This window comes from Plecotus auritus, assembly GCF_963455305.1.
Source record: "Plecotus auritus genome assembly, chromosome: 5".
In the NCBI taxonomy this organism is placed as follows: Eukaryota; Metazoa; Chordata; class Mammalia; order Chiroptera; family Vespertilionidae; genus Plecotus; species Plecotus auritus.
In genome coordinates this window covers 11,193,859-11,216,620 of record NC_137776.1, presented here as the reverse complement: position 1 = coordinate 11,216,620, position 22,762 = coordinate 11,193,859, and the positions used below count along the sequence as shown (strand labels likewise).

The window sequence follows — 22,762 nt, the reverse complement described above, 5'->3', positions numbered from 1 at the left end:
TGCTCTGTCCACTGAGCCAAACGGGTTAGGGCTCAGCATGTGTTCTTTTCAGCATGGAGACCACAGGATAGTCAGACTTACACCATCTCAGGGCCCATAGGGAGAGTGGGTACTCCCAGAGAACCCTGGGTGGAAACCTCAGGCCTCCTAGGACCGATCCTTGAAGTCATTCCTGCCTTCTGTTGGTCAGGCAAGTCACTAAGGCCAAATTCAAGGGAAAGACATTTATATGTTTACTTACTTACTGACGGAATTATTTTTAATTGGGATGTAATTGACATATATTAATTTCAATTGTACAATATAGCGATTCGATATGTGTGTGTATATTGTGAAATGATCACAGTAAGTTCAGTTAACATTCATCACCACACAGTTACAAATTTTTTTCTTGTGATAACTTTTAAGATCTGTTTTCTTAGCAACTTTTAAATATACATACAATTCAGTATTATTAATTGTAGTCACCAAGGGAAAGACAGATTTTGTTTCTCAATGGGAAGAATAACAAAAGAATTTGTAGTCATTTGTAATCCACCACATTAATTGTATTTTTAAAAAAATATATTTTTATTTATTTCAGAGAGGAAGGGAGCGGGAGAGAGAGATAGAAACACCAATGATGGGAGAGAATCATTGATTGCTGCCTGCAACCCAGACATGTGTTCCAACTGGGAATCGAACTGTGACCTCCTGGTTCATAGGTCGACCCGTCAGCCTATGAACCACACTCTCCAGACCCCTGCAGTGTTCTTTATATTTCCTTGTTGATGTTTATTGATTTTACTCTTAAGTTTGAGATAGGAAATATGATGAACTGGGTAGGTATTAGAATTAATAATTATGTATACTATTATTTATGAAATAGAATAAGTATGCTGAACTGTAGCTATGACTTGAGAGAAATGGTAGTCTGACAGATACATGAAGTGTTGCTAGTGGATATTGCAAGTATATAGGTTATAACAAAATATTACAAAGAAAATCTGACCTAAAAAATATTTCATTGTTTTTTGAAAGCAGAATATGATTGTTATGGTTAGAGTTCTCATAAGAGTAGGTTGAATAGTTCCAATTTCAAAGCTATAAAGCAGCCATAAACTACCCATAGCAGTTAGCTTTTATATGTAGTGTTAACTATTTAAGTACCTTCCATTAGATTGTTCACTTTTGAAGGCCAGGAATCAGCCTTTATTCATCATTTATTTCCGAAGTGTCCAGTACAGTGACTGCATACTTAGTAAAAGTTCCTAAAGTGGTCAGATTCATTCATTTAACAAGTCTGTATTGAATGCCAATATGTTCAAGGCACCATTCTAGACCCTAGAATTGGAAGGTTGCCCCAAAAACATGAAGCAGCAGGTATGTTCCTCCTCCACTTTCAATTCCCAGGATGTTTTGTTATTAAGGGCTGGTTGTCATGGAGTGGTTTTCATTTTCTGTTGTTTTTGCTTCATGATCTTGAATTCTATTAACAATAGTTACTTGGTAACTTTATCTCCACGATCAGATCATTTGCTTCTTCCAGAACATTGGGCTTATTATGGATAATTTTCTCTAAGACTGGTGTAGTACAGTATCTCATTTTAGAATTTACAGAAATTGTGATTTTTTTTTGGGGGGGGGGTAAGTAATTCTCTAATATTCTACTTCTTTAAAAAAGTCACGTGGGCCCTGGCCGGATAGCTCAATTGGTTGGAGCATCATTCCCATACACCAAGGTTGTGGGTTTGATCCCTGGTTAGGGCACATACAAAAATCAACCATTGAAAGCATAAATAAGTGGAACAGAAATTGGTGTTTCTCTTCTTCACTCCTTTCTTTCCTCTCTTTATTTATATTGTGTGACTGTACTACGATTTACTTATCATTCTGCTTTTGATGCACATTTGAGGTAGTTTTCTAGGACCTGTATATTTTTTTAAAGTTTTTCTTAATCCTCACGGGAGGACATTTTTATTGATTTTGTTGTTGTTAGAGAGAGAAAGGGGAAGGGGCAGAGAAAGAGAGAGTGAGAGAGAAACATGGATGTGAGAAAAATATTTGTCTGTTGCCTCCCACATACACCTCCATTGGGGCTGGGGATTGAACCTGCTACCTAGGTATGTGCCTTGACTGGGAATCGAACCTTTCGGTGTACAAGACTAAGCTCCTACCAACGGGGCCACTCCGGCCAGGGCTTTAGGACCTATTTTTAACATAAGCCAAATGATATCTATTTACAGCACCTTCTATGTCAGTTCAAACTGCTTTTGAACTGAATAACAGAAAGTCTGATGCATTAGGTTAAACAAATATGCAGCTTAATTTTCTCATGGAACATAAAGTCTAGACATAAGTAGTTCAGGACTAGTAAGGCAGTTCCACAATGCCTTCATACGCCTTTCTTCTTTATCCTTAACAGATGTTCACTCTCATGCTTGTCTCCTTGCAGTCACAAAAAAGGTTATTTTGTTTCTTTGTTCCAGGCAAGAGAAAGGGATGGAGAAAGGGAAGGAGCAAAAGGAAAAAATATGCCATCTTATATCTTACTAGGGGCCCAGTGCACGAATTCATGCACCTTGAAAGGAACAGTGGGCTGCGAGGCTGCAGTGGGCACAGGGGTGGGTCTCAGCCCATCCTTAGCCACTCCCACCTCAGCCCCCAGTCCCCAGTCTGCCTCCAGCCCTGCTCCCGCCACCGCCGCTCCCACGTGCTGACAGCACTGACCCTGCTCGAACCTGCTGATGGCAATCGCCCCTTAGGAGCAGGGGGAGGGTGGAGAAGCCCTTAGGGGTGATCGGGGCCGGCGCCGGTGCCAGCAGCAGGTGTGAGTGCCGGGCAGGATCACGGCACATGGGAGCAAAGAATTTTCCGTAACCACCAGAGACTCGCCCCAATGACAGCCACTGGTGCCCCGCCTTGGTCTAGCGCCCCTGCTCAGCTGCTTCACCATCTCGCCACGGCAGATGCCCACCATGTTCCATGTGTGCCCCCTGGTGGTCGGCGCACATCATAGCGACCAGTTGTTCAGTCTATTTGCATATTAGCCTTTTATTATATAGGATTGGCCAGCACTGCATCACGTGGCCATAAGAGCAGCTGAGAAATATGTTTGTTTTTTGTTAATCTTCACCCAAGAATATTTTTCCATAGATTTTTTAGAAAGAGTGGGAGGGAGGGAGGGGGAGAGAGACAGACAGAGACACATCTATGTGAGAGAGGCACATTGATTGGTTACTTCCCACAGGCGACCTGACCAGGGCCAGGGATCGAGCCTGTAACTGAGGTACGTGCTCTTGACTGGAGTCAAACCTGCCACCCTTCATTTCGACATTGTCTACTAAACCAAACTGTCTAGGGTGAGAAGTATGTTTTTTAGCTGGCCAGATTTAGGCTTTCCTTTGTAAGGAAGAAGGAGAAAATGGATATCGGATAGTAACTAACAAGGCTGCCATACCTCTAAATCTGTTTGCTAGTACTTTTGAATACACTGAAATAAATTTGTTCCAGGTTTTGCATAGATCCATAGTCTAGACTCCAAGAGGATGTTTTATAAAACCAGTTCAGCTATAATTTTAATTCCTGAGAAGTTGGCTGTGCATATCTTGCATTCAACCACAGTTCTAGGATTGCATGTAAATTTCCAGAAGATCCAGTATCTTGACAGCTTTACTAAACATTGAGGCTATGGAGCTAAATCTGGTCAGTTTCATTCTAAATCTCTAGTACTGTCTCATCAAGTGTGAATATATGCAGCATAAAAATGAAAGTATGTATGTATTTTTGTGTTTTTAGAATTGTGGTATATCCACTGAAGTATGGGAGAAATGACTTTTTCTTTTAACATAACCAGCATACTATTATCACACCTTGAAAAATGAACAGATCTGTCCTGGCTGGTGTGGCTCAGTTGGTTGAGCGTCATCCCATTCAATGAAAGGTTGCCGGTTCGATTCCTGGTCAGGGTACATACCCAGGTTGTGGGTTAGATCCTAGATTGTGGTGCGTACTGGAGGCAACTGATTGATGTCTCTCTCTCGCTCGCTCGCTCGCTCGCTCGCTCTCCCCCCCCTTCTGCTCTAGATTCAGTGAAAATGTATTTTTACAAAAAAAACAAACAGATCTGTTAATGCCATCAAATAAGAGTAAATATATTCTATGTTTTTGGGTTTTCCCCCAAACCACCCCTGTTTCAGAAGAATGAACAATCCTTGTACAATTGGAAGGGTCAGTGACAGATTGAGGGTAGTTAAATTAGATGCCCTCTCGCTCCAGTTGATTGAATTGTCAACATACTGATTGCCAGAGTGATTTTAAGCAGAGTTCTTGTTGACTTTGAAATTGCACAATAAAATCCTTCTCATGAATTTTGAACATTTGTAAATGAGGATTGCTGTGTCTTCCATCCTCTCCAGACTAGTTTTCAGACCCTTAGTTGTCTTCTATTTCCAAGCTGTTCCATCTATGTATTTTTTAAAATTAAATATATTTTTTATTGATTTTAGAGAGGAGGGAGAGGGAGAGAGAGAGAAACATTGATGATGAGCGAGAATCAATAATTGTCTGCCTCCTGCACCACCCGTACTGCGGATTGAGCCTGCAAGCTGGGTACATGCCCGGACTGGGAATCAAACCATGACCTGATTCATAGGTTGATGCTCAACTACTGAGCCACACCAGTCAGGCTCCATCTATTTCTTGGAAAGAAGAGTGGATGGTGTGTAGTGTCTGATAAATTCCGTCATCATTCTAGTTACCATGATTCATTCTGTGGATGGCACATATCTGAAAATGTGGAGGTTTCCAGCTCCTCTCTTTGATCTTGTGCATACATTTACTTTTCTTTCCATTACCAGTGTCTTCTGCTCTGGGGCTGTGTGTTTTTTACAGCCAAACCAACCAGAGCTCCTGGGATTCTCTTTTCTCTGATGACCTGGTGTCCCAGACACAGTGCTGAATGCTTTCACTGTTTTGTAACTGGTGTGTCATACCATTCTGTACTGGCTGCTTTTTTACAGGGGAGAGAGGGAGAGGCATCATACAGAAGATACTGAGATTACTGGGGACAGACTTGGCGTTTTTGTCCAAGATCACCTCATTTTCCAGACTAGTCCGTCAAAGGAAAAAAAGCACATGAAAAGTTGGAATACAGCATTAGGCAAGCATGGGGCTGTTAAGCAAGGGGCACAGGCACATTGTTACAGTGCTTCAGCGTTGGGAAGAGATCACCAAAGTGGAGTGACTAGGGAAATTGGTAGCATACTTTTGGAAATTTCAGATCCTGGCATTTACATATTCTTACTAAATTGAAGTGAATTATCTCTTACCCAATGGTGAATATAAAAAAACTGAAAGGATTTTTGTTTGGACAGACTAGTGTGTGCAGTAGAAGTATGAAGCATTAGTAAGATTGGTACAGAAAATAGTGCTGTCAGCTTAGTTCAACAACATTAAAGAATTTGCCTGACAACAGAATTTGCCTAGTGTTTGCCTGACAACTATCCTATATAATAAAAGCCTAATATGCAAATCGACCAAATGGCTGACCAAATGGTGGAATGACTGGTCGCTATGATGCGCCCTGACCACCAGGGGGCAGACACTCAATGCAGGAGCTGCCCCCAGCCCGCAGGCCAGTCAAGGCGGGTGCCAGCGGGGGGCCCCCCCGATCACCCTGTTGGTTGCCCCATAGATTGGCCCTGATCGCCAGCCAGGTCTAGGGACCCTAACTGTGCAGGAATTTTGTGCACCGGGCCTCCAGTAGAGATTATAAAGATGAAAAAACTTGGATTCTCTCCTTGTAGACTTGTAGGGAAGATAGGACATTCAAAATGGTCACAGAAAACATTAACTTATTTATTAACAAGCACATTGAGTATCTTCAAAGTTCTAGGCAGTATGCTTGACTAGAAATGCAAAGAAGAGTAAGGCATACCAAAAGGAACTCAATCTGCTGGGAGATACAGATATTTAAATATGTGGTTATAAAGGATAGAAGTAAGGAGTGTGGGAACGTTCAGGCAAGTAAGCAGGGACATAATTTTGAAGAAGTGATGCCTGAGTGGTCTTGAAAGGGGAATAGCATAGGAAAGAGCATTCCAAGCAGAGGGAATTAGTATGTACAGAGATAGTGGAGATAAGGTAGAGTGTGCCATGTTCAAGAAATTGTAGATAGTTCGGTATGGCTAGAGCAAAGGATAGTATTAGCAAGAGAGATAGGAGAATAAGGCTGGATTGCTAGACAGACCAGCACAGGAGGGACCAATGTGTGTCAGCTAAAGAGTTTGAATTTAACCCTGAGATTTCTGGGCAGATTGGATTACATTTTAGAGTGATGGCTTTGGTGGTAGTTTGGAGAATTAATTGAAGGAAGCAAGATCGTTACGTCTGGTATGCTATTGCAATGATGTTTTTTTTTTTTTTTTAATTTAACAAATCTTTATTGTTCATATTATTACAATTGTTTCTCCTTTTTCCCACCATAGCTCCCCTCCACCCAGTTCCCACCCCACCCTCTGACCTTACCTCCCCCTACTGTCCTCATCCATAGGTGTACGATTTTTGTCCAGTCTCTTCCTGCACCCCCCATACCCCTTTACCCCAGAGAATTATCAGTCCACTCCCTTTATATGCCCATGATTCTATTATATTCACCAGTTTATTCTGTTCCTCAGATTTTTAAGTCACTTGATTTTTAGATTTGTTGATAGATATGTATTTGTTGTTCATAATTTTTCTCTTTTTTCTTCTTCCTCTTCTTAAAGAATACCTTTCAGCATTTCATATAATACTGGTTTGGTGGTGATGAACTCCTTTAGCTTTTTCTTATCTGTGAAGCTCTTTATCTGCCCTTCCATTCTGAATGATAACTTTGCTGGGTAGAGTAATCTTGGTTGTAGGTTGTTGCTATTCATCACTTTGAATATTTCTTGCCAGTCCCATCTGGCCTGCATAGTTTCTGTTGAGAAATCAGCTGACAATCATATGGGTGCTCCCTTGTAGGTAATTAACTGTTTTTCTCTTGCTGCTTTTAATATTCTCTCTTTGTCTTTTGCCCTTGGAATTTTAATTATGATGTGTCTTGGTGTGGTCTTCTTTGGATTCCTTTTGTTTGGGGTTCTGTGTGCTTCCTGGACTTGTAAGTCTGTTTCTTTCACCAGGTGGGGGAAGTTTTCAGTCATTATTTCTTCAAATAGGTTTTCAGTATCTTGCTCTCTCTCTTCTTCTGGCACCCTCTTAATTCTGATGTTGGTACGCTTGAAGTTGTCCCAGAGGCTCCTTACACTATCTTCATATTTTTGGATTCTTTTTTCCGGTTGGGTGTTTTTTGCTTCTTTGTATTTCAAATCTTTGACTTGATTCTTGTGATCCTCTAGTCTGCTGTTGGATCTCTGTATATTATTTTTCACTTCAGTCAGTGTATGCTTAATTTCTAGTTGGTCCTTTTTCATATCCTCGAGGGTCTCACTAAATATATTGGCCTTTTCTAGAAAATTCTTGAAAAACCTTATAACTGTGGTTTTGAACTCTATATCCAGTTGTTTGCTTTCCTCCATTTCTTCCATTTGTGACCTGTTTCTTTGTCTCCGCATTTTGGTTGCTTCCCTGAGTTGATAGCGTGGCTTTGTGTGCTAGGTGTCCTATTAGGGCCCAGTGGCTCAGCCTCCCCAGTTACCTGAGGTGGACACTCTTGGTGCACCCCTTTGTGGGCTGTGTGCACAGTCTTGTTGTAGTTAAGCCTTGATTGTTGATGGTGTCACTGGGAGTAATTGACCTCCAGGCCAATTAGCTATGAGGATCAGCTGTGTCTATGCTGGGAGAACTTCTGTGCTGGAGACACCCTTATGAGACAAGACTTGCAAAAGCCTCTGTGCTCAGCTTGGATGGGGCGGAGTCTCAGGGTGGAGCAGACAGCAAAGGCTTCCCGTCAGCCCTACCCTAAGAGGAACCCGGGTCTCAGTGTCCCTCGGTAATTGCTGCAAGCACCTCTTGAGAGAAAGCCACCCTCGAGTTTTGCCAGTTGCCAGACAGTGCAGTTTCTCCCCGAGTGAGTCTGGGTCCCCAGAGTCCCACCTGGAACTGGAGTTCAGAGCAATCAGAAGCTTTTGTCTCCCTCCCGCTTGAGAAAGCCAGCCGCGTGCTCAGTTGCCAGCCCTCTCTGCGCGTACGCCTCCATACCTTTGCCTTCCGCAGTTCCTCTGAGTCTCAGTGTGCTTTTCTCTTTCTTGACAGTCTAGTTTCTCCCTGTATGAGTCTGGGTCCCCAGAGTCTCGCCCGGAACTGGAGTTCAGAGCAGTCAGGAACTTTTGTCTCCCTCCTGCTTGAGAAAGCCAGCCGCGTACTCAGTTGCCAGCCCTCTCTGCACGTGCGCCTCTGTACCTCTGCCTTCTGCAGCTCCTCTGAGTCTCAGTGTGCTTTTCTCTTCCCTTCTAGTTGTAGAATTTCCACTAAGCCAGCCTTCCTGTGGTTCTGGATGATGTCCATTTTGTCTTGTAGTTGTAGTTTTGAAATTGTGCGAGGCAGCAGTTTAGGTGTTTACCTATGCCACCATCTTGGTTTCTCCCCTCACCAGAACTTGTTTATTGATTTATTAATGGTAGCCATTGTCGTTTTAGTTTGCATCTCTCTGATAACAAGGGACGTTGAACATTTTTTTTTCATGTTTCTTGGCCATCTGTATGTCCTCTTTGGAGAAGTGTCTGCCCATCTTTTAATTGGGTTGTTTGTCTTCCCTTGTTGAGTACTCTCACACGAAGTTTGGTGAAAAAGACGAGGACAACAAGTAGAGAAGCCGATTGAGGAGGGAGTATTTTTAATTGAGAATAAATGGTATAAAATATATGAATAGGTTGCAAATAAGAGCATTAAAGGAAAATATTAATCCCATTTGGAAGGTGGAGGCATGCTTTGGTTCCTCGAAGCGTTTTTTAAATACTGACTTCAGATGATGAGGGGTGCATTTCCCTGAGATGATTTCAAGAGAGCTGAGGGAAGATATATATATTCCTGGTAAAGGAAACAGAGACCTCAAAGGGTGGAAGGTGGAGAAATGCTGAGGGGCGTTTTCGGGGAACAGTAAATAGTCCAATGTAAAGGAATCCTTGGGTTTGTAAAGAAAAAAGTTGAGAGTTGAGCTTGGCAGTGGAGGAACTCAGTGCGGTGCTGTGGGGTTTAATTCTATACCTTAAAGTACTGGGAGCTGCTAATACTTCTTGATCGGGGTAGTTACACAATAAGAGCAGCTGTGCTGTAGAAAGAGTTCTGAAGCCTGTGGACGATGGCGGGGAAAGAACTCTTGTCCTGAGCAGCCTCTGTAGCTGCCCTATCTAGGAAATACTGGAGCAAAATGCTCCCTATTGTGCTGACTTACTGCTGCTGGGGCTGGGGTGGATTCTTTGTGCTAACTTAAACAAAGCTTCTTTACTAACACTCCTCCCAGGAGTAAAGAGAACTCGGGGCTTTGTTGCTCTTCACTGCGTGGAATAATCTGTCCTTGCCCTCCGTAGATACATAAAGAAAAAAGCAGCTGTTTTCTGTGAATACAAATTCATAGAAATGTGGTGGTGAGACTATATTTAAGACAGTCTTCTAGTTTCAGGTGAAATACTGTCTCACTAAAGGTTAATTTTGCCTGCTGCCATAATATGCAGTAGTCAGCAAATGTTGAAAGTTCTGCAGAATGCAAAGCAGGCAAGGAAGGATTCACACGAATAAAGTCAATTCTGTTATCTAAGCATTTCCCTAGACACTAACCTGTATTTTCCTGTTAAAAGCTACTTCTAGTTTCATAGGTTCTGTTAAATTTTGAATGTTAAAGAAAACTTATTAGTTTTAAGTTATCACCAGCATGAGATACACAGGTGATGGCCTTGTGATTTTACTTGTAAAATACAGTATCATTGCTTATATTTTTATCAAGTGTGAGGCTTGATTAGCAGTTTGAAATTGTTACGAATAATGGAGTATATATTTAAATAAGCGGATAATTTGGTGGCCAAGTGAAAATTTCCATGCTACTCTAGGATATGATAAGAGACCGGTTTCTTGATTTCTAATAAACTGGTGTTTGGGCCAGTAATTGACTTGGGGTATTTTTGCTTAATTGACTGGCCAAGAAAATACATGTTCTTTGTATTCTCAAGTGCATATTTTGTACCCTGAGCTAAAGTAATAGGTACTCATAAGTGAGTAATGAAAATAGAATGTAGGAACTTTTATCTTTAAAAGTACTTTTCTTTCAGGAGGCAAAACCTTCAACTGAGGACTTGGGGGATAAGAAGGAAGGAGAATACATTAAACTCAAAGTCATTGGACAGGTGAGTTTCGTTATTTTTCTTTGACGACTCCTTGAATATGTGAATAATTTGTGACACACAGGAATAATTCTGACTGGCAAGACAAAAAGACTTTGGTTCTTGTCATCTTCTTTTTTTAAAACAATATATTTTATTGATTTCAGAGAGGGAGGGATGGGGAGAGAGGGGGTGCATCAATGATGAGAGAGAATCATTGATTGGCTGCCTCTTGCACACTCTCCCTCCTGGGGATTGAGCCTGCAACCGGGGCATATGCCCTGATTGGAATTGAACCATGACCTTCTGGTTCATAGGTTGACTCTCAACCACTGAGACATGTGGGCCAGGGTTCTTTTTTAAAAAATATATATATTTATTGGTTTCAGAGATGAAGGGAGAGGGAATTGTGACTTCCTGTTTCGTAGATAAATGCTCAACCACTGAGCCATATAGGCCAGGTGATAAAGATGATGTGTTTATTTTACATTTCTCAGATTATCAGTGAGCTGTAATTTTTGGTTTATATTCTGCTAGAGGCCCGGTGCACGAAATTTGTGCATGGTGGCGGGCGGGGGGGGGGGGGTCCCCTCAGCCCAGCCTGCATTCTCTTCAATCTGGGACTCCTCGGGGGATGTCTGACTGCCCGTTTAGGCCCTATCCCACTGGGGACATCCCTCTCACAATCCAGAACTGCTGGCTCCCAACTGCTCACCTGCTTGCCTTCCTGATCGCCCCTAACCGCTTCTGCCTGCCAGCCTGATAACCCCTAACTGCCTCTGTCTGCCGCCCTGATCGCCCCTCACTGCCCCCCCCGCTGGCCTGGTCGCCCCTAACTGCCCCCCTGCCGGCCTTATCACCCCCAACTGCCCGCCCCCCCACCGGCCTGGTTGCCCCCTATTGCCCCCCCACCCCCGCCAGCCTGGTCGCCCCACACAGCCTGCTGCTCGGTCGTTTGGTTGCCCCTCACCCCGCCGGCCTGATCGCCCCACTCAGCCTGTTTGGTTGTTCGGTTGTGTCAGTTGCTTAGGCTTTTATATAGATAGATTGATTACGTGTTCATATTCTTCTCATTTACTGTGATTTCTTACTTTGAAAAATTTTAAAGATATAATTCACATACCATAAAATCCATTTTAGAGTATATAGTTCAGTGACTTCAGTTGTCAGGGGAGGTACTTTTTGTTTTGAGTTGCTTTGGGGAGGGGTTTGTAATAATTCAGCTTTTATTTTACATATATAGGATGGGCATGCAATTATGAAGGAATGTATTCTTTGATGCTTTTACTTACACTGCTAACTTAAAAATTCAAGACAGATTGTCTTTATGTTTGTTTTATTAAGTTTATTTTGAAATGGGTATAGAGTAATGATTAGAGTGTTTTAATAACACCTGTTATGAATACTGAAAAAATACTTTGGTAGGAAAATACAGGTAACAAGGTTTGCTTCTATTTGTGTAATTATTTGTTTCAAGTAAAACAAATAATTTACACAAAGAAGCATAATTTTTCTCTTGTATCTCCTTAGGATAGCAGTGAGATTCACTTCAAAGTGAAAATGACAACACATCTCAAGAAACTCAAAGAATCATACTGTCAAAGACAGGTTTGTATGTTATTGTAGTAAATACAATGCTTTATATGTCATTCATTTATTTTTATGGCTTACCAGTGTATGTAATAAAGGCAAGTACATTTTGGTGATTGCTGTGAAATCTTGTTTGTAACCACGAATGTTTAGCCATATGTTAAATTTACTAATAATTATCTTTTTGTTTTATTTTGTCTTTGTTATCCTCACCTGGGATATTTTTTCCATTGATTTTTAGAGAGAGTGGAAGGGAGGGAGAGGGACAGAAAGAGAAATATCAATGTGAGAGAGACACATCTATCAGTTGCCTCCCGCACACATCCTGGCTGTGGCTGGGGATTGAGTCTGCAGGGAGGTATGTGCCCTTGACCTAAGGCCCTTCCATCCTTGGGCTGCTCTAACCTGGCTAGGGCAATATTATATTTTTATTTTTTTTAAATATATTTTATTGATTTTTTACAGAGAGGAAGGGAGAGGGATAGAGAGTTAGAAACATTGATGAGAGAGAATCATCGATCAGCTGCCTCCTGCACACCTCCTGTTGGGGTTGTGCCCACAACCAAGGTACGTGCCCTTGACCTGAATCGAACCTGGGACCCTTCAGTCCACAGGCTGACGCTCTATCCACTGAGCCAAACCAGTTAGGGCAATATTATATTTTTAAGTATTAATTAATTTTTTATTTTATTTTTAAATTTAATGTTTTTAATACATTTTATTGATTTTTAACAGAGAGGAAGGGAGAGGGATAGAGAGTTAGAAACATCGATCAGCTGCCTCCTGCACACCTACTGGGGATGTGCCCGCAGCCCAGGTACATGCCCTTGACTGGAATCGAACCTGGGACCTTTCAGTTCGCAGGCCGACACTCTATCCACTGAGCCAAACTGGTTAGGGCTTTAAGTATTAATTTATACATAGTACTACTGATAACTGCTAATTGCATTTTGTGCTTTCAGTATTAAGGGATTTTCTCTTTTAAATAATCATATAGAAGTCTATTTAATTTAGTAATACCAAATTCTCATAGAATCTGGCCTTTATGAGTTATATCAATAACAAATTCCTTTAACCTTTCTAGATTCAAATTTGGGCTCCATCACTGTTTGACTGTGACTGTGGGACCAAGAACAAGTTATGTGCCTTGTTTTCCCCTTAGAAAAATAGGAGTGTTACAGTGCCTTCCCCATGAAGATGAAATAAGATGACCTACATAAAGCTCTTACCCTGATGCCTAACAACGTTCAGTAAATGTTGCCCATTATCATTATTAACAAAATACATTAAAAAAAATAAATGTACTTGGAATTAATATATAGATGCACCTTAAAATGGGGTTGTGTCCCAATAAACTCATCATTAGTTGAAAATATCATAAGTCAAAAATGCATTTAATACACCTAATCTGTTGAAAGTCATAGCTTATTATAGCCTATCTTAAACATGCTTAGAACACAATATCCAGAAATGCTGGCAACACAGTACACTTAACCCTCATGATCGCATTGCTAACTGGGAGCTACAGCTTGCTGCTGCCCACCATCGTGAGAGTATTGTACTGCATCTCACTAGCCTGGGAAAGATCAGAATTCAAATGTTGAAGTACAGTTGACCCTTGAACAACACAGGGATTATTTTGTATGTTATCTGTATTATTACTGTATTCTTTTTTTAAAAACATTTAATCACCATTATGTATTTATTTTTTGTTTCTTTTTGTTAATCCTCACCCGAGGATATTTTTCCGTTGATTTTTAGAGAGAATGGAAGAGAGAGGGAAGGACAGAGAGAAACTTTGATGTGAGAGAAACACATCGATTGGTTGCCTCCCTGCAGGAGCCCTGACCAGGGACCAGGCCAGGGAGGAGCCTGCAACCAAGGTACATGCCCTTGACCGGAATTGAACCTGGGACTCCTTGGTCTGAAGGCTGATGCTCTATCTACTGAGCCAAACTCATAAGGAAATATATTTATAATACTGTACACATTTATTGAAAAAGATTCATGTGTAATTGGACTTGAGAAGCTCAAACCCATTTGTTCAAGGTTGAACTGTACAACTTCTACTGCACCCATATCATCACTATTGGACCATTGTAAAGTCAAAAAAATCGTAAGTTGGGGACCATCTGTATAGAGGAGACACCAAGATATAGTTTAATAATTGAATTGTGTTACATGATATTATTAACTCAGGTATTGTAGGTTTTCCGGAGGGTTTCTTTTTACAGTTTAAATTACTTACGTAAAAATCACTTTTGCCAGAAGAAAAAGAGATCACTTAGGATAAGTAAAACAGTAAACATTTCTGTCTCTTCTATTTTTGATGTTAATTTTTAAACCCATTAAAGTCTTATTAATTGGGGCTCAACAAGTTCACCAGCCAATCAGGAGTTAGTATGCAAATTAACCCAAACAAAGATGGTGGGTTAATTTGCATATGCAGGTGCTGAGCAACCAGGGGTGGGCGGGATGCTTGCGTCGTCGCCATGGCCACGATGCATGTGTTCTGCATTGTCCCAGCTGCTCCGGGCCTCTGGGCAGCATGGGAAGACGGAAAGGCGGCTCTGGGCCAGAGCGAAAAGGCGGCTCCTGCAGGAGCGAAGGCGGTGCCGGCAGCCAGGGGAAGGAAGGCCCATTCTTGCACGAATCTTCACGTATTGGGCCTCTAGTTAAAATATAACAACAACTTAGAATCATTTTCAACTTTTTTAAAAAAATATATTTTATTGGTTTTCTACAGAAGAGGAAGGGAGAGGGATAGAGAGTTAGAAACATCGATGAGAGAGAAACATCGATCAGCTGCCTCCCGCACACCCACTACTGGGGATGTGCCCGCAACCAAGGTACATGCCCTTGACCGGAATCGAACCTGGGACCCTTGAGTCCGCAGGCCGACGCTATATCCACTGAGTAAAACCGGTCAGGGCTCAACTTTTTTTTTAATGCTTTTTTATTAATTTCAAAGAGGAAGAGAGATAGGGAAAGAGAGAAACATCAATGATGAGAGAGAATCATTGATTGGCTGCCTCCTACACGCCCCACACTGGAGATTGAGCCCACAACCTGGGTATGTGCTCTGACCAGGAATCAAACTGTGACCTCCTGGTTCATAGGTTGATGCCCAACTACTGAGCCATGCTGGCCTAGTTCCATTTTGCATTTATTCATTTTTTTTGTAGAAACTTCTTCAAAAAAATATATTTTGCTTTCAGAGAGGAAGGAAGAGGGAGAGAGAGAAACATCAATGATGAGAGAGAATCATTGATCAGCTGCCTCCTGCAGACCCCCTACTGGGGACTGAGCCCACAACCCAGGCATGTGCCCTTGACCGGAATCGAACCTGGGACCCTTCAGTCCACAGGCTGACACTGTCCACTGAGCCAAACCGACTAGGGCAGTGGTTCTCAACCTTTCTAATGCCGCGACCCTTTAATACAGTTCCTCATGTTGTGGTGACCCCCAACCATAAAATTATTTTCGTTGCTACTTCATAACTGTAATTTTGCTACTGTTATGAATCGTAATGTAAATATATGTGTTTTCCGATGGTCTTAGGCGACCCTGCTAGCGGTTCTCAACGTGGGTTGTGACCCACAGGTTGAGAACCGCTGCTGTAGAGCCTAAGACCATCGGAAAACACATATATTTACATTACGATTCATAACAGTAGCAAAATTACAGTTATGAAGTAGCAACGAAAATAATTTTATGGTTGGGGGTCACCACAACATGAGGAACTGTATTAAAGGGTCGCGGCATTAGAAAGGTTGAGAACCACTGGACTTAGGGCATATAGAAACTTTTTCGACCCAAACACAATATAATGCTTCTTTTTCAAAAAGATCCTATAATTAAGTTAAAATCAAAGCATGTTCTGCCTTTGTCAGTTATATTTATTTTTTTAAATATATCCCTGGAAGAATTTAAAATGAAATGAAGGGTAAGTGTGTGTGGTCTTATATACTTATGTGTAGTACATATGGAAAGATAGTTTTAATTTTTTGATGTTTTTGGGATGGTGTTTAAGCAGTCAACAAAAATCTTAATATGTTAGGTATTTAACAAGACTTTCATAATACTTTTGGACTGAATAAATAATTCTTGATTTGTATTTATTAGTTATTTCTCTTTAAATTATCATTTCCCTTCTTACAGCTATTTTGTTGAACAAATGATTAGAAAAGTATATTTTAACATTTTTTGTGATATTTATAGTGCTCTGTATGCTATCACAGGTTTATTGTAGCTTATCTGGATAGCTACTGTGCTTTACCAGATTTTTATGATTTAATCTTTTTTTTTTTTTTTAAATATATATTTTATTGATTTTTTACAGAGAGGAAGGGAGAGGGATAGAGAGTTAGAAACATCGATGAGAGAGAAACATCGATCAGCTGCCCTCCTGCACACCCCCCACCGGGGATATGCCCGCAACCAAGGTACATGCCCTTGACCGGAATCGAACCCGGGACCCTTCAGTCCGCAGGCCGACGCTCTATCCACTGAGCCAAACCGGTTTCGGCTATGATTTAATCTTTTAAAACCAGTTTTGCTTGTGTAGCTGGAAGCTAGTTAGGGTGCTCATCCAATTTCTGATTTTATCTTACTAGAGGCCCGGTGCACGAAATTCGTGTGTGTGTGTGTGTGTGTGTGTGTGTGTGTCTGTGTGTCTGTGTGTCTGTGTCTCAGCTCGGTCTGTGTCCTCTCGCAATCCGGGACCCCTTAGGTAGGATCCCTAGGCCTGGCCAGGGATCAGAACCTCTTGGGGTTTTCCTTCCCCTGGCTGCCGGCAGCTGCACCCTCCCCCGCTCCTCCCCCCCCCTCCCCCCCCCCCCCGCCACTGCCACTGCTTGCCATCTGTGCGGCGCTGCCACTGGTCGCCTCCCTCTGTGGGCAACAGGCTTGGGGTGCGATCGCTTGGCTGGCCTGGGCCTCCCTCTGCAGGGCGATCGATCGCGGAGTCCCCCCATAGATGGCCCCGCAGAGAGTAGCCTGGGCCTCCCTCTGTGGGGTGATCATGGGGCGATGGCGGGGCCCCCCAACCAATCGCATCGCACCTGCCTTGGCTGGCCTGGTGCCAGTGCGTGTCATAGTGTGGCTGTCCTGAAGGTCATATGGACGGTCGTTCTGCTGTTTGGTTGTTTGGTCGATTACGCTTTTATCATTCTAGATATAGATAGAGTTTAGCTTACAGATTTCAGAGGAAACTGTAAAATAGTTGTCAAGAGCAGAGGCTTAGAATAGATTTAGCCTTAAATTTTTGGCTAGCTGTTGTACCCTGTCTATACCTTTGATTCCCTAGCTGTATAATGAAGATAAGGTGATGAACATATATGATTATGTATGTAAAATACTTGGAACAGGGAGGGCCTAGCAAATAGAAATAAAAAATTGTATTATGATGATAGGGTTAGCTGTCTAGTTTTATGTTCTGTGTATTCTTTTGAAGCTTTTATGTTTGCTTTTTGTGCATCAAAGTTCTTATCTCCTCTAAGATTTGTATATATACCATATATATGTATATATATGGTTTCTTTTTTCCTTTTTAGGGAGTTCCAATGAATTCACTCAGGTTTCTCTTTGAAGGTCAGAGAATTGCTGATAATCACACTCCAAAAGAAGTGAGTAAAATGTCTTCTTTGAGTTAAGAAAAATTTTAAGTTCTGCATTGAATGATTTGGTTCACTGGTATTAAACTGCCCACTTCTTTTTTGTTGTTGTTACTAAACTGCCCACTTCTTGAATATTCTCTGATTTAAGTGGTATATCATTTGTCAGAGAGAAAAAGAATATTTTGAATTGAACTTCCCATATATTTCCTTCAAAAGTGCCAATAAAAAGAGAGGTTGAAAGTAAAATGGGTACTGAGGCTGTCAGAAGACACATACTATGTCTTTTTGAAGATGGACAGATATTTCTCAAATTTGGCAGATTTCTGGTACACTTTCATTGTGAGGGTGACCTTTATGGTTTGATTTTGACTTTTTTTAAAAAAAGTTTTTTTTATTACTGAATTTTAGAGACAAAGTGGGAGAGGGAGAGAGAGAAACATCAGTGTGAGAGAAAAACATCGATTGGCTGCCTCTTGCAACAACCCCTACTGGGGCTCCAGTCTGCAACCCAGGCATGTACCCTGACTGGGAATGGAACTGGCAGCCATTTGGTGCACGTGCCTGGCCAGGGTTCGATTTAGACTTGACCATTTCGAGAACTTGATACAGAAGCTTAGTATATATATTAATGTATTTGGCTATGTCACCTTGATTTATGTTTTTAAGTGCTTCTGTGTCTTTGTTTTATCATATAACCTGGTTCTGTTTATATATTCCTTCAATTTGGGTTTGTCTGACATTTCCTCATTATTAGATTCAGTTTTGTATTTTTGGTACGCGTGGCACAGAGAAGCTGTGTACTTGTGAGTACATCACACCAGGAAATACATGATGACCATTTGTCTTGTTGTGGGTAATATTAACTTTGGTAACTTAAGGTGGTAACTGCTAGATTTATTCATTGTAAAGTTACCATTTTTCTTTTTAATTTGTAATTTGTAGGGAAATACTTTAAAACTGAGTATTCTTCTTGGGTTATTGGCCAGTGAGGGCCCCTTCAGGTTGGTGTCTGTGTTCTTTTTAACATGTCTCCATCTTTTTAAAAGTTTTTTTTTTTTTAAATATATTTTTATTGAATTCAGAGAGGAAGGGAAAGGGAGAGAGAGAGAGAAATATCAATGATGACAGAGAATCATTGATCAGCTGCCTCCTGCACACCTCCTACAGGGGATTGAGCCCGCAACACAGGTATGTGCCCTTGCCTGGAATCGAACCCGGGACCTTTCAGTCCACAGGCTGACGTTCTACCACTGAGCCAAACCTGGTAGGGCTTTGTAAAAGTTTTTATTTGGAAATAATTTTCAACTTGCAGAAAAGTTGCAGGAGTAGTACAAAAAAATTTTACATTCTCCCACCTAGATTCACCTGTTTTAATATTGTTCCACCTTTGCTTATTATTACTTCTCTCCCCTCCTCATCCCCCCCTCCCATGTGTAAATGTATATATATATCCCTTGAACCACTTGGGAGTAGGTTGCATGTGCTATGGCCATTTACTACTTAATATGTTATTTATTTATTTGTTTATATTTTAGTGTGTATTTCTTAAGAACAAGTATATTTTATGTAACCACAGTACTGTTAATCAAATTTAGGACACTTAATATTATTAGAATACTTGAAGCTACAACCTAATTTTGTCATTTGTCCCAATTATGTCTTTTATAATAAACTAGAGGCCTGGTGCATAAAAATTCATGCACTGGAGGGGGGTTCCCTCAGCCCAGCCTGCCCCCTCTCACAGTCTGGGAGCCCTCAGGGGCGGGAGGCGACCCGGCGATCAGGGTAAGGTGACGCCCCATCACACCTCTGCTGCTGCCACTGCCAGCAGCGCAAGCCTCGGGTGGCCCTGGGCGGCTGGGGGGGCTGAGGGGACTGGGGGACTCTGGAGGCAGGCGCACAGAGCCGTCAGGCCTGTCTGGAGGCGGGCCCAGCCTTGCTGCGCACCTGCCGCCCCAGTGGGGCTGAGGGGACTGGGCGCCACCATCTTGTGACTGTGGGTGCTGCCATCTTTGAGGGCGTGGCAGTCAATTAGCATATTCCCTCCTTATTGGCTGTGGGTGCCGCCATCTTTGAGGGCAGGGCAGCATTTAGCATATTCCCTCATTATTGGCTGTGGGTGCCACCATTTTTTAAAAAATATATTTTATTGATTTTTTACAGAGAGGAAGGGATAGGGAGAGAGAGTTAGAAACATTGATGAGAGAGAAACATCAATCAGCTGCCTCCTACACACCTCCTACTGGGGATATGCCTGCAACCAAGGTACATGCCCTTGACTGGAATCGAACCTGGGGCCCTTGAGTCCGCAGGCCGACGCTCTGTCCACTGAGCCAAACCGGTTAGGGCATGGGTGCCACCATTTTTGAGGGCAGGGCAGTTAATTAGCATATTCCCTCCTTATTGGCTGTGGGCGCTGCCATCTTTGCGATGGCGTGAGGATCAATTAGCATATTCCCTCTTTATTAGATAGGATTTTCTCCCATCGCAGGATCCAGTTCCGTGTCAACATACTTTACTCAAGTGCCTTTTACAGAGAGGAAGGGAGAGGAATAGAGAGTTAGAAACATGGATGAGAGAGAAACATCGATCAGCTGCCTCCTGCACACCCCCTATTGGGGATGTGCCCGCAACCAAGGTACATGCCCTTGACTGAATCGAACCTGGGACCCTCACTCCACAGGCCGACACTCTATCCACTGAGCCAAACCAGTTACAGCTCAAGTGCCTTTTTAATCATCTTTAATTTGGAACATTTCCTCAGCTATTCTTTGTCGTCCATTACATATATAATTTTAAGGAAAACAAATCAGTTGTTTTCCAGAAAGTCCTGGATTCATGTTATGTATTTTTGGGTGGAATACTATATAATTGGTGATGTGTCTTTCTCAGGTTGTAGTATCTGGAGCACACGAAGCCCTTTATGGGTGGTGTTAATTTTGTAAAAAAAAAAGTTTTTATTGATTTTAGAGAGAGGGGATGGGAGAGTGATAGAAACATCAATTAGAGAGAAACTTCAATCGGCTGCTTCCTGCACACCCTCTATTGGGGGGTTGAGCTGAAACCAGGGCATGTGCCCTGACTGGGAATTGAACCGTGACCTCCTGGTTCATAGGTCGATACTCAACTACTGAGCCACACTGGCCCAGCAAACTATTATTATTTTTTAATCCTCACCAGAGGAGATGCTTAGAGGAAGGGGAGGGGGGGGGGGGAGAGAGAGAGAGAGAGAGAGAGAGAGAGAGAGAGAGAGAGAGAAACATCAATGTGAGAGAGAAATATTGATTGAACCTGTAATCCTGGTATTTGTCCAGCAACTTTTTGGTGTATAGGATGATGCTCAACTAACTGAGCCACTCCAGCAGGGTTATTTAAACTATTAAATACACATTCCATTATATTTTAAACTCCTCTAAGGTCCTGTTCAATAAACACTTAAGTTTTATATGGTGAATAAGCTGGGAAGTGAAATTGATTAAGCAAAATAATAAATGACTTCACTGACACATCTCTATGTGTCCTTAGATTAAAGGAACCAGGACTCATAGTCTTAGAACAGTGTAACTATGGATTGCCTCTGTATCCTTTTGTTCTTTAAAACTGTGGCCACATAATTGCAGCCAATTAAAAAAACAGTGCTTTTATATTCTAAAATATTTTCCTTTTCTCTTACAGCTGGGAATGGAGGAAGAAGATGTGATTGAAGTTTATCAGGAACAAACAGGGGGTCATTCAACAGTTTAGAAACTCTTTTTATTTTCTTTTCTTTTCCCTCAATCCTTTTTTATTTTTAAAAATAGTTCTTTTGTAATGTGGTGTTAAAATGGAATTGAAAACTGATGCCCCCCCATCTCTTTAAAACATCTGGTAATTTGAATTCTAGTGCCCATTATTCATTACTGTTTGTTTTCATTGTGCTGATTTTTGGTGATCAAATGTCAGCCTCCTTCATATTGCCCTCTCCTTTTGAAATATTACGTGTGTGCACAGGGAGGCCACCTTTTTCAGGACTGTGCATTTTCAGGCTTGTGATATAAATAAGGTCGACCAATGCAAGTGTTCATAATGACTTCTAATTGGCCCTGAAGTTCTAGCATGTAATTGCTTCACTCCTGGACTGTGACTTTCAGTGGGAGGTGGAAGTTTTTCAGAGAACTGAACAGTGGAAAAATGACCTTTTCTCAGCTTGAAGCTACTTTTAAAATCTGAAGGTCTGGACCAAAAGAAGAGGAATATCAGGTTGGAGTCAAGATGACAGATGAGGTGAGAGTCAAGACTAACTCCAAAGATGGCTTCACTGAAGAGAAAGCATTGTAAGAGTAAAGAAAAATCTTGTCAGAAGATCCCAGAACAGTTTTAATTTTCATTAGCAGTTAATAAAGTTATTCATGCAGAAGTGTGTGCAACAGAACACTGCTCTTTTTGATTTTATTTGTACTTTTTGGCCTGGGATTTGGGTTTTAAATGGACATTGTCTGTACCAGCTTCATTAAAATAAACAAAATGTTTGTAAAAATCTTACTAATGTTCCATTTTATTTTTATTGTATAGAAAGAAAAAAATGGCTGAAACAAGATTTTCTTGAATAATACTGGAAATTATTGTTTGTATATGGAACAAATAAATTTTTTCTTCAGTACTGTACAGTGATGATCGTGACTTTGAAGCACTGAAAGTTACTGAAGTGCCTTCTGAATTAAGGATTCAATTAAGGCCACAATACCTTCTTAAATGATCAGTGTTCTGTGTGTGTTTTTAAAACTTGATATTTCTGTATGGTGCATATATATGACACCCAGTCATGTTGAATAAATGGGCACGTCAAAAATTCTTAATTGATTTATATTGATAATTTCAGTTTTTCCTCTAACAAAATGTTCTCTGCTTACTTAAGGTTTGGTATATTTTGTTTATATTTTTCTTTCATTTCTTTATATCTTATATATTTAAACTTAAAATACCAAATTAGTTTCTTTTAGAGGGCCTAACCTTTTAAGTTTTATTTATCTTTATTGATTTTTTTAGAGAGAGGGGAGACATCGATTTGCTGCCTCCTGCTCGCCGCCTACTGGGGATCAATCCTGCAACCCAGGCATGTGCCCTGACTAGGAATTGAACCATGACCTCTTGGCTCCTGGGTCGATGCTCAACCACTGAGCAACACCAGCTGGCTAACCACTTAACCGTTTAATTAATCACAGAATTTAGTATATCTGTGAAAACACATAATTCAGTTTCATGTTATCCCAAGTAGAATGCCATCTGAACATTTGAGAGGAG

At 41.4% G+C, this 22,762-nt stretch overlaps 1 protein-coding gene across 9 annotated transcripts in view; it reads left to right on the top strand.

Annotated features, from left to right (window-relative positions):
* Positions 1 to 22,121, top strand: part of SUMO1 (small ubiquitin like modifier 1) — a 36,189-nt gene extending 14,068 nt beyond the window's left edge. For 3 of the 9 annotated variants that reach the window (XM_080668179.1, XM_080668178.1, XM_080668177.1), the window contains 4 exons: positions 10,224 to 10,298; positions 11,805 to 11,882; positions 17,420 to 17,491; positions 21,158 to 22,121. In XM_080668179.1, coding sequence (XP_080524305.1) covers positions 10,224 to 10,298; positions 11,805 to 11,882; positions 17,420 to 17,491; positions 21,158 to 21,226 — 294 coding nt within the window. In that variant the 3' untranslated portion in view covers positions 21,227 to 22,121. Of the gene's footprint in view, positions 1 to 10,223; positions 10,299 to 11,804; positions 11,883 to 17,419; positions 17,492 to 18,649; positions 18,747 to 19,158; positions 19,268 to 21,157 lie in introns of all 9 variants that reach the window. The other 6 variants (XR_013960602.1, XR_013960603.1, XR_013960601.1 and 3 more) reach the window with 5 other exon arrangements.
* Positions 22,122 to 22,762: the final 641 nt, after the last annotated feature.